The sequence below is a fragment of the Liolophura sinensis genome, chromosome 12, assembly GCF_032854445.1.
Source record: "Liolophura sinensis isolate JHLJ2023 chromosome 12, CUHK_Ljap_v2, whole genome shotgun sequence".
In the NCBI taxonomy this organism is placed as follows: Eukaryota; Metazoa; Mollusca; class Polyplacophora; order Chitonida; family Chitonidae; genus Liolophura; species Liolophura sinensis.
The window spans coordinates 28,387,145-28,399,773 of NC_088306.1; the positions used below are offsets into that span (position 1 = coordinate 28,387,145).

Consider the following 12,629-nt stretch of genomic DNA (forward strand, 5'->3'; position numbering starts at 1 on the left):
GTGAGGGGCTCCTGGGTCATTGCAATTTACCTAAAAAGTTTCACTATTGAAAAAGTGTTATTTATAGAGTGCATAGATTTCTTACCGTTTTAAAAAAATAACAATGAGTTGATCTTGCAGCATTGAAATGATAACAAATAATACAACCACAAGTATTTCTGAATCGAGACATGAAAAGATCTAAACGTTCTGGAAATACAATGCATATCACTCCTACCCTGCGCACATACATGCGCAGCTAAAAGAATTTTGCTTGTATTTATGCTTGGGTTTTTACGATGTGTATTAACAACATAAGCATATGACGACGGGGGATCATTAGATGTGTTTATTTTACGCAATGTTTTGTCGTGGCAGGGCTTCCACCACTGAAATATCACTCCAAATACTCCAAACTTGACACTCCACCCAGTCACAATGCCCCAACACTGGGCCAACCAGTCCTGTTTTCTTGCTCTAACCTCTCAGCCTCAGCAAGTACCGTTTTTGAAGTCTTTGGTATGACCCACCCGGGATTTGATTCCAGGTCTTTCGAATTCGAAGCGGACGACTTAACCGAAACGGTCTGAGTTCTCGGGTTACCGAAATAACTTGTCCCTGATTGGTTATACTTGATAACATGGACGCCCTTTCGATTGTCTCAATGTGCACGTTTTATCTTACTTTGAACTGCGATATCTCGGTGATATAACATAACTAAAATGAAAATTGTACTTTTTGAAATTTATTTGAGGTATATACTACATCGACGCGTATACATACATATTGGCTGCTTTTGTGTTTTCTTTTACCACCTGAGGTGAATAGGCCAAGCACTAGCCGACTAGGTGTCTCTATATACTGTGACTGGGTGAACATCGTGTCTGGCGTTCCAGACAGACAGCGCTAGAAATATGTCGACAGTGGGTCTGGTCGGCATACTAAAAGGAGACAGCGTCAAGATAGGACCAAAATAATGTCGAAAGCTACGTTAAACCCACATGAAACAAACAAACATTTCTTCCAATTTTATTTATTCATTTACTTAAATGGTGTTTAACGACGTACTGAATAATATTTCACTCATACAACGGCGACCAACATCATGGTGGGAGGAAACCGGGGGAAGCCCACAACGATCAGCGCAGGTTGCTGCAGGACCTTCCTGCGTACAATCGAACTTTCCTTTTAAGTAGTTAAAATGTAATTCTACATATAATGGTAACATCACTCATTGCACGTAGCACCAGTAAAGTTGTTTATTTATTTGATTGGTGTTTTACGCTATATTCAAAAATATTTCACTCTTACGACGGCGGTCTTCATAATGCTGGGAGAAAACCGAACAAACCCTGCAGGGAAGAGCACATGGAAACGCTTGCGCGCGCTATTAATACTGCCCTGGGCGTCCGGTGAAAATTGGCTACGAAATCCGCCGGGAAAACAAAATAAATCTCGTCCAATCTTGAGTGCCATCGACAAAACGTTCATGTAGAAGATCTGGTGAAAATGTAAGCGGTGGCTTCAGTTTAAGCATTAACATATAACCACATCACGCATAACCTAGTAACACGTACACATAACCTGTTCACAGATGACTAACATATGTGGACACATGTACACAGGTAATACATATAACCGGTTACTCTTACAAACCAGTGACAAACATTCCACAGTTCATGGGATCAAGCATTACCCAATAACACATAATCTATTCACAGATAGCCGTCACACAAAACCCAGCCACGCATAAAAAGATCATGCAATACCTAGCCACGCATAAAAAGATCACACAATACCTAGCTACTCACGAAAAGATCACACATTGCCTAGCCATATATAAAAAGATCACACAAAACCCAGCCGCACATAAAAGAGTCATACAATGCCTGGCCACAGATAAAAAGATTACAAATACATAACCGCACATAAAAAAGGCCCATACAATACCCAACCACACGTAAAAAAGATCACACAATACCTAGCCTCAAATAAAAAATCACACAATTCATAACCACACACAAAAGGTCCATACAATACCCAGCCGCACATAAAAGGGTAAAACAAAACCCAGCCACACATAAAAAGGTCACACAAAAAAACAACCAGACCGGGCCCCGTTGGCTCACTCGGTAGACAGTCTGCTTCGGGAGCCTGATGAGAGATCCAGCGTCAAATCTGGGTCAAGTCACACTTACGACTTTAAAAGAAGTTCCTCGCTTGGCGGTCAGAGTTGAGGGGATAGTGCAACGAGTGGTTGGCTCGTGTCAGTATAATGTGTCAGGTGGGGCAGCTTACTTGCCTTCCGTAAGTCGTCTCAGTGACGCAGCACAATATAAAAGACCAGTAGAAATGCGTCCTGCAAGAAGGAGGCACATTACATGCACTCTAAGGACTCCTTCGTCGTCATATAACTGAACAGTTCAACGGCGTTAAACCACTTACTTACTCACACCGATCGACTCATAAACAGGCCACACAATACCCAGCCATACACAGAATGGTCACACAAGGACTAGCCACTCATAAACAGGCCACACAGTATCCAGCCACACACAGAATGGTCACACAACGACAAGCCGCTCATAAACAGGTCACACAACACACAGCCACACACAGAATGGTCACACAAGGATTAGCCGCTCATAAACAGGCCACACAATACCTAGCCACACACAGAATGGTCACACAAGGAGTAGCCGCTCATAAACAGGCCACACAATACACAGCCACACATAGAATGGTCACACAAGGACTAGCCGCTCATATACAGGCCACACAATACACAGCCACACACAGAATGGTCACACAAGGACTAGCCGCTCATAAACAGGCCACACAATACACAGCCACACACAGAATGGTCACACAAGGACTAGCCGCTCATAAACAGGCCACACAATACACAGCCACACACAGAATGGTCACACAAGGACAAGCCGCTCATAAACAGGCCACACAATACCCAGCCACACACAGAATGGTCACACAAGGACTAGCCACTCATAAACAGGCCACACAATACACAGCCACGCACAGAATGGTCACACAAGGAGTAGCCGCTCATAAACAGGCCACACAATACACAGCCACACACAGAATGGTCACACAAGGACTAGCCACTCATAAACAGGCCACACAATACCCAGCCACACACAGAATGGTCACACAAGGACTAGCCACTCATAAACAGGCCACACAATACCCAGCCACACACAGAATGGTCACACAAGGACTAGCCACTCATAAACAGGCCACACAATACCCAGCCACACACAGAATGGTCACACAAGGACTAGCCACTCATAAACAGGCCACACAATACCCAGCCACACACAGAATGGTCACACATGGACTAGCCACTCATAAACAGGCCACACAATACCCAGCCACACACAGAATGGTCACACAAGGACTAGCCACTCATAAACAGGCCACACAATACCCAGCCACACACAGAATGGTCACACAAGGAGTAGCCACTCATAAACAGGCCACACAATATCCAGCCACACACAGAATGGTCACACAAGGAGTAGCCGCTCATAAACAGGCCACACAATACCCAGCCACACACAGAATGGTCACACAAGGACTAGCCACTCATAAACAGGCCACACAATACACAGCCACACACAGAATGGTCACACAAGGACTAGCCACTCATAAACAGGCCACACAGTATCCAGCCACACACAGAATGGTCACACAAGGACTAGCCACTCATAAACAGGCCACACAATACGCAGGTATACAGGTAAAGGCCACATGATTCCCCGTTACACATGAAACTGTCACACATGAAAAGGCAAATAAACCTCAGTCACACATAAAATAAAGTCACACAATACCCAGTTACACAGAAAACTGTCACACATGAAAAGGCAAATAAACCTCAGTCACACATAAAATAAAGTCACACAATATCCAGTTACACAGAAAACTGTCACACATGAAAAGGCAAATAAACCTCAGTCACACATAAAATAAAGTCACACAATACCCAGTTACACATAAAACTGTCACACATAGCCTGGTCACACATGTCCTGGTCACACACGTACTGTGACCTTGACATACATACTGTGACCTTGACATACATTCTGAAAGAGGTAAGGACTATCATACGTTTAACATCATACTCAAGAATTGTTGGCTGATGACCGATGGCAGTTTTACGAGTGGACGACACATGTCTACGCTAAAGTGTCAAGTAACATACTAACTTCCATTCGGGCGGCCCACAACTCTACCTCTATATTGTATTTCATATACTGATATTACTTTTGGTTAACCCCTTCAGTCGGCACTGCTCTCTCTATCATGTGCGGCGTAATTCTGACATTTTCTTTGAGGTGTGTGTAGCAACGTATATACCTGTGTATAGACGACATGAGAGGGTTTACGTGTAGCGTGTCCAGTGTATCAACATATGCCTAATATTAATCTGATATTTATATCACATACATGTATGTCTATGCAAAATAATACCGCACTTCAGATTCATAATATTTTGACAATAGCATCGCCTGTTTATCCTTCTAGGTAGCACACACTAGGCTGACAGGAATTTTTCTATGGAAGCCCATTAAAACCATCATCCTGATGTCCATCGTCTGAAAGTAAAATCGCCCGGTGAAGGTAGGAAGTGAAAGGACAGGGAACCGACGCGTGATGGACAAGGAGATGTTAAGACAGAAAAAAGCGATGGGACCATTGAACAAAGCGATAGTATGAACGAGGCGATGGGACCATAGAACAAAGTGATAGTATGAACGATGCAATGGGACGATAGAACAAAGCGATAGTATGAACGACGCGATGGGACCATAGAACAAAGCGATAGTATGAACGAAGCAATGGGGACCATAGAACAAAGCGATAGTATGAACGATGCAATGGGACCATAGAACAAAGCGATAGTATGAACGATGCAATGGGACCATAGAACAAAGCGATAGTATGAACGACGCGATGGGACCATAGAACAAAGCGATAGTATGAACGAAGCAATGGGACGATAGAACAAAGTGATAGTATGAACGACGCGATGGGCATCGTGTTAGAAGTATTCCATGGCTTCGTGCCATCGTCGTATCGACTGTTGCCATCGTGTTGTCTCTTCATGTCAACCTCATGTCACTTCTGGCCATCGTCAAATCGCTTCGTGACATCCCCCATCGCTTCGGATCCCCCTCCCCCTCCCATCGCGTCGTAACATCCTTCCCATCGCTTTTTTGCAATCGCTCCATCGGTGTGTGACACCCCCATCGCGTCGTGACATCCCCATCGCGTGGTGACACCCCTTTATCGCTTCGTGGCATCCCCCATCGGTTCGTGACATCAACCCATCGCTTATTGTCATCGTCCCATCACTTCGTGACATCCTTCACATCGCTTCTTGCCATCCCCCCAATCGCTTTGTGACCCCGCCCCCCCGCACCCATCTCTTCGTACTATCGATACTACGATGAAACGATAATCTTAACCGGCTTCCATAATTTACACACAACAGCACATGCACCAGCGCATCGACAAGGCAAACTGCTTGAACAAACTGCTTTACATTAGACTCAGACGAGTCTTTAGACTTTTCTGGCGATGTTGGAGAAGATCCAGCTGAGTTTACGTAAGAACCATGCATAATTCATCCATTCCACTACAGGCTAATTCCACGTCAAGGCCGGGGGTCAACACAATGATACCGCATGTCACCTTGTAGTTGGCCATTCTAGTCCATGGTATAATTCGACCGAGAAGTCTTTCCCTGTGTAATTACGTGCATGCATATATCGAATATACAGATGTGAAGTAACCTCATGGGAGCGTAGCCAGCTGGTGAGATTTGGGTCAAAGCTGGGTTATGCAGCGTTACATGACAGCAGGTAATCTGTAACCTAAATAGTTGGCGAATCAATCAGCTGATCGCACGTGCGTGCGAATTCGTCACAAAAGACGCCTAAATACACCGTCCGCTTCCCAGTGCAAATGTTAGAATGGCGGGCTTAGCCTACCACGTCGCCGATCGAACCAGACTGTAGCCGACAGTAACAGCGATATAACGACCTTCACACCAACCTACGATCTAAGCAAAGAACTAATTTTGCCGGTGAGCTTTGTAAGGGATCAAGAACATTAGTTCTGAGCCGGATTATGCGTTATGACGAAATCAGGCACGATGTTAATGAGGACTACAAATTGATCTAACTACAAAAAAGCGACAGACGATCGGAAGTGAGTTTGACAAGTTTAATGAACAGACCAGCTGAGCTACAACAGCGGCGTAAGTGGAACACCTTGTCTCACACCAGGACAAAATGGGACGTAAGCCACCTGAAATGGACAGCGGCAGGTCATGGATACTTGTTGTGGGTCAGTTTTATACAGTTTTTATGCTCTACATCATCTATCTGGCATGGTCAAAATAGTTTAACACTGCATGCTGTGTTTACAAAATAAAATGTTTCATTTAAAACTGTTTGATAACGGTTTCTTTGGGGCTTAATTCTAATGTTATACCAGCTGCATCAAAACGAGAAAGTTTGTCATTGACTTGCCAAAAGTCGACCGTTCCCCCCTGCATTCCGGTTTCCTCGATTCATAAAACTGACCGACTTCGTATAAGTGAAAAATTGCTGAGTACGGAATTAAACAACAATCAAATAAATCGATCAAAAATTTGTAATATTTCACCATAAGGAAAGAGACGATATTTCACATAATGAGGGGTAAAATAACGGGACTCTAAAATAAAGCTTTCTATGGGATGCATGTCAATCTTTAACACAGAATAAATGAGTGTGCCTCTTGCTCGGTTCACATATTGGCCTGCATTACATGACATATCGGGGATATATCCGTGTGTGTTTCGGTATACTGAGTTTACTTCTACCCACCATTACCTGTCAGATTAACAGATGTTTAGTACAACTTTACTCTTGCAGTTTTTTTCATGCAGGGATTTGAAAAATAATAGTCACCTAGATATACGTCTCGCATGCAAAGTGTGAATAACAGATCGTTGCTTTGTCGGGTTTTCAAGGGCACATATAATGGACAATACACTTTTATATCCGCTTCTGTATTTGCATATACCGGTATACATGCACATACAAAACACGGTCATTCAGTGGTGAATTTGACTGTGATTATGTACGTGGGAATATTTCTCACATAGCACACAGTATTATACACGTCAGTGACACAGCGAATTACACACATACACAGCATGCTGTGGTATAGGCAACCCAAAATATAGGTACGCCCCCCCCCCTCTCGTCTTTATGTCTTCAAAGTGAAACGAACTTCTCTGTTTCAAACACAGAAATTGTTTCAAATTATCGACTGAAAAGCAGAACTACCATTAAATTAAAAGTCATCTTTTTAGAGATGTGAGAGTTGTTTGTTTTAACGTACCGTTATTCACAATGCTCAGTACGGTCGCATATTTACGACTGGTGTTTTTGTAGTGCCTATATCGGCTTATTTTACTGGGACTATATTATTGATTGACTGAAGGGTCGGAGTGTCATGAAAATAGGTTTTACAAGACCATTTATTCTATATGTCACTTACCGATAACTTTTATCACAAGTGCCTAGCAGGGAAGTCCTGGTACTGATATCTTTTGTGAGGCCCACTGTTAGTATCTGTGTGGAGGTATGCTTGAGTTTAACGTCATACTTAACAGTATTTCATCTGACGACGTGGAGTCATTAGGTGTGTGTAGATATACTGTGTCGCCATATGTCAGGGCGAGTTCATGCTGTCAAAGTGCTGTCATTACTGAAGTATCATGCCGAAAACACCAGACATGACACCCCACCCAGTCACACTGTATTGGCACCGGGGCAACCTATTTCCTATTTCCTTGCTCTAACCCCTCATTGCTGAGCGACAAGCGAGGCAGCAGAAAGTAACATTTTTAAGGTCTTTGGTATGATCTGACTTGGGTTTGATCCCGGAGTCTCCCGACTTCGAGGCGGATGCTCTAATCATTAGTCAACTGAAGCAGTCCCTACTGGTAAGGAAATTTTTCTGACCAAGATTGAAAAAACACATATGTAGAAGAAAGTCATTGTTTTCCCTGACTTATCTGGTGTCAGCATGCACGTGATTACAGTTACTTCTCACCCGTTCCACATTTGACATGGTACACGTGTAAATAGACAATACGCAGCCTACATCATGCTAATCTAACCTTTGCATTGGGTTGTAAGAAGCTGCAGATCTTTGGGGGAAACGCATATTTCATTTGTACTTATTGATACCAGTAATTATGACTGTCCACAAGAAAACGCCTTGCACTGCATGCTGGCAGTAGATGAACGTATGAAGAGTGCTTTTATGTGTTATACTTATTTACTGAAGTACTTATTCAAGTTATTTATTTGACTGGTGTTTTACGTCGTACTCAAGAACATTTCACTTATGCGACGGCGGCTAGAATTACGGTCGGAGGTAACCAGACAAATCCTGGGGGAATCCAACGACCATCTACATTTTGAGTGATAAGATACTGAAAACATACTCATATACTATTTGTTACCGTAGATATATGTATTAGTAATTCATTTATTAATGCGTGAATTATTTGCAACCCATGTGGGACCGAAATGGAATTATGCACCCCAGTCCTTATCTTTGTTTAAACTGGAAAACTGACTGTAACTGCAGCTGTAGGATTTTAAACTAGAAACTCGCTGTTATTTCAGACGTTGGATTTTTATCTAGATGGTAACTGTTACTTAAGCATCTGGATTCTAACCTAAAATCTGTTGCTTCAAAGTTTTATTGAGTTTTGAACAGGAAAGTTTTTGAACGGGAATGTAACTAATTACAGCTCTCCGGATGGTCGTTGGGTCACCCCCCACTCCCAACCCCCGCCCCCAATCCCGGATAACATAATCCCAACATAATGCTGGAGGCGTCGTGTAAGTGAAGGATCGCCAGTCGGGTAAATAAGTCAATATACTTCTCTTATTTAAGTTCCCATATTTTCAACTGAAAACTAACTGCTACGAGTTTTATCAACAGTTTAACTTTGACCTGGAAACTCATCACTTTGAATTTTAAGCCCTGTTTGGATGCCATTGTTCACGAAACCAGTAAAGTCGAGCAAAATATGAGATGGTGTTATCGGAGAATTCAAAACGTGCTGAGATAGATGTCAAGCTCCTACAATTCGGATACAGGCGACTTTACCCTACATTTTAAATCGCATGGAATTTTCCGTGGTTTTTACTATGCTTTCCCTCCTATAGAAACATTCTCAAGTAAAACACATACTTCAAGAAGGTCTGTAGACTTAACCTTAATGTTTGATCAAGCTCAGATTGTCCTAGTTTAAAGTCTTTGTGTGCGAATTCCATGAATAAACGTTTGCCTGCTTAAATATGTTGTGTGCACATGGAAACATTTACGCAGATTCTTTGGATTACATTTTTACATGCAAAAGTTATCAGTAATATGCTGATATTACACACCTCGTACCAAAGCTATGTCCGCGTGATACATAATCCCAAGACGTTTACATCTGCATGCGTTTTAGAAATACTGTCTTTTGTTCAAATTTTTTTCATCTTTTTACATGATATCTGAAAACCTTTTACAAGCGTGTGCTTCACACACACTATGTATGTCCGTAATGTGACTGTGAAATGCTGATCGTTCCAAACGGTTTCTTTACACAGTCTTACGTTTGTTTATTGAGACTTTTCTTCTAGCAGTTTGGAAAGTTCGTCAGTAGCCAGTAACCATATGAGCAAATGAAAACTTCTTGAATATCCCGAGGTGCAAAATCAAATAAATAAGCCCCTACTGTCTTCATATGAATACGTTTTCTTCATCAGTAAGTACTTTGGAATTAAAGCCTGTGACTGGCTGAAAACACCATCGATAGCCAATCCGTCGTCTAACTGAAGTATACCAACGAATTTGAGCTTTAATCAATAGCTTTCTCGCTAGAAGTGTTTTAATGACAACACCGTTTTTTGTTTAGAAAAAGATGGGAATCCTATTGCTTTAACATGGAGTTAGATGGGAATTGGACTGGGTTTGTAATATTTCACCTGATGCTTTCCGCTCCACTGTCCATGATCTCCCGAAACAGTTGTGCGATGACATACAGCTATGCTGTCCTGTATTTGATGGCGTAGAATGATTATTACAACAGCAAACGACGTGGACCTGTGAAAGTTGGCTTTGTTTTGCGCAGACCTTGTCTTCTTTACTGTACGCTAACCAGGCCAGGGTGATTGACAGATATCGACATGTGCCCAGGTCCAGGTGTTGCCTTTCTGACAACGGCCGAGCTATCAGTGGAGCAGTGAGCCTGTGCATAGCAGGTCGTGGATTGAGACGTGGAGGTGTAAACTAGCTGTTACACGGGCCGTGTTTTTGCGTTATTTCTTACAAAAAGCGGTCGAAGTCTGCCAAGGAATGACTGTTTTTCACTGGGCATAGCGTAGCATCATCAAGCTCACGGATCTCTTCGCGGAATGCAAATGACCGGCCGACCGCCTCAAACGGTGTGAGGTCGCATTGAAAGTTATAAAGCCGTGTATCTGGTTATGTATTGATTTTCGACCAATAACTTATGCTCTGATATGAGAGATATAAGCTTAAAGAAAATGTGTATGTAATTCTGAAGTGAGAATTGCGACTGCCTTTGGGCTACACAAGGATTTAAACGCTAACTGTCTCCCGGCTGTGTAGTGTGACGCAGATTTGTCTTGGGCAGTCGGCGAAGGTGATTGACGTCAAGAAATGGACATCAGGCAGATCGCACCGACTTTTTTCCTTTTCTTTTCTTTTCTCTTCTCTTATCGCTCACGCCTGTCAGTCACTACTGAGTTCGATCCCAGCTAAGTCAATTTGTCAGGTGATGAAAATGTGATGGATTTAAACGTTTTAAGTAGGCTGGTAGGCGTAGTTGGATGTTCTGATGACAAATCTGGTGGTTTTTCCTTTCTCCGACGCACGGTTTTGTCGCCAATTGCCATGAAAGTGCGAAAAAAATGCAATTTTCCCCCACGTTTGGAGGTCACGTGACACAAAACCGCTGCTGCCTTGGAGCTGAAAATGACTGAGTGCAAAGGGCTACACATGTACTCTATGTAAATCGTTGATATGTGTCAATAAACGCAGGACATACATGTTTTCAAATAATGTCCAAAGGCAGATTTACCACATTCGGCACATTTACATATACAAGCTATGTAGTGTAATACAATGTATGGATGGTTGCGAAGAGAATGTCTCATATATATGTTCTCCTAATGGTCTGGTTTGCATGGAAGTTGCGATTGCCTCAACCACTGTATCTTGTGTATGTATTTCCAAAAGTTAGCTTTGTTTTGCGCAGACTTTGTCTTCTTTGCTCTACGCTAACCCGGCCAGGGGCCCGAGCTATCAGTAGAGCAGTGAGCCTGTGCATGGCAGGTCGTGGATTGAGACGTGGAAGTATAAACTTGCTGTTATATTTGCAGTGTATTATTGAGTCGGGAAACCGTCCTCGATCCGTTCCAGGATCCCGGCCTAGGATCTGCTGTTCGCAGATCCACTCTAGTTTAAATTTGATTTTCTAAGTTCTCATTATCACATCGAAACCCCATTACTGTCTAAATTGTTAAACCGGTTCTTGCCATGATATTGTTGAAATATCGCCAACGTGGCGTTATACCATAATCATTCATTCATTGTGGTGGGACGTACATGAACTTTAAGAGTTGTAAGGCTCTCGACAGCATCCATACACAACGAAATATTTGTTGTGCATCACGTGTACATTACGCCCGTTAAACTCGCCTGTGAACGTGACACTGTGTGTTGCATCGTACCAGCCACAAACCTTGGCGTTATTCAATCTCTTTATACACACATACATGTTGTATAACTGGTGTACTGTTGTGCGATTGAGCTATCCATGTTTACTCAAGATTCTACGGAAGCCCAGAAACGCCATTAAGCGCTTTCACTGAAACTAATTCCATGGCTTCATCGTCTGTTGTTGATTCTTGTATTTTCCGAAACGAAAATGATGCTTTGGACATATCCCTGAAAAGCGCTGTCTTTGAAGCTTTAAATGACAGAGGTTTCGCACCTGCAATAACGATAGGTTACAGGGGATACTAATTAATAATTGATGGCTGCTTTTATGTTCCATGTTACTATGAATTCTTTATTATGTTATTTGTGTTCATGCCAGTGTCAGAAGTGGGCATATCTTGTGTTTGTTTGCCAATTTAATGTGCCCACAGCACAGCAGTTTGAGTAATACTATACCAGTGACGTTTAATAAATTGCGATAAACTCATTTTACCCAGTACTGCTAGAGCCGTAGTGCAGGGTCAGGGGCAAGTGGGTTGCTGCTTTATAGATATTGTCATGGACAGTCACAATAAACGTCTAAAAGAGGTGGATTTCTTCTGCGATATCACTGTGAGTATCTTGAATTGTATAGGGAGACAACACACTGTTTGGCAAACACAGACATTTATTTATTTATTCCATTGGAGTTTTACGCCATACTCAAAAACATTTCACTTAAACGACAGCGGCCAGCATTACGGTGGGTGGAAACTAGGTAGAGCCCGAGGGAAACCCACGACCATCCGCAAGGTGTTGCCGGACCTTCCCACTTACGGCCG

The 12,629-nt window shown here is 42.7% G+C and overlaps 1 protein-coding gene across 1 annotated transcript; it reads left to right on the forward strand.

Moving 5' to 3' along the window:
* The first annotated feature begins 2,479 nt into the window (after positions 1–2,479).
* LOC135479859 (adhesive plaque matrix protein-like) lies at positions 2,480–3,751 on the forward strand. The gene has a single exon (XM_064759764.1). It carries the CDS (start codon positions 2,480–2,482, stop codon positions 3,749–3,751), a length of 1,272 nt encoding a protein of 423 aa, XP_064615834.1.
* Positions 3,752–12,629: the final 8,878 nt, after the last annotated feature.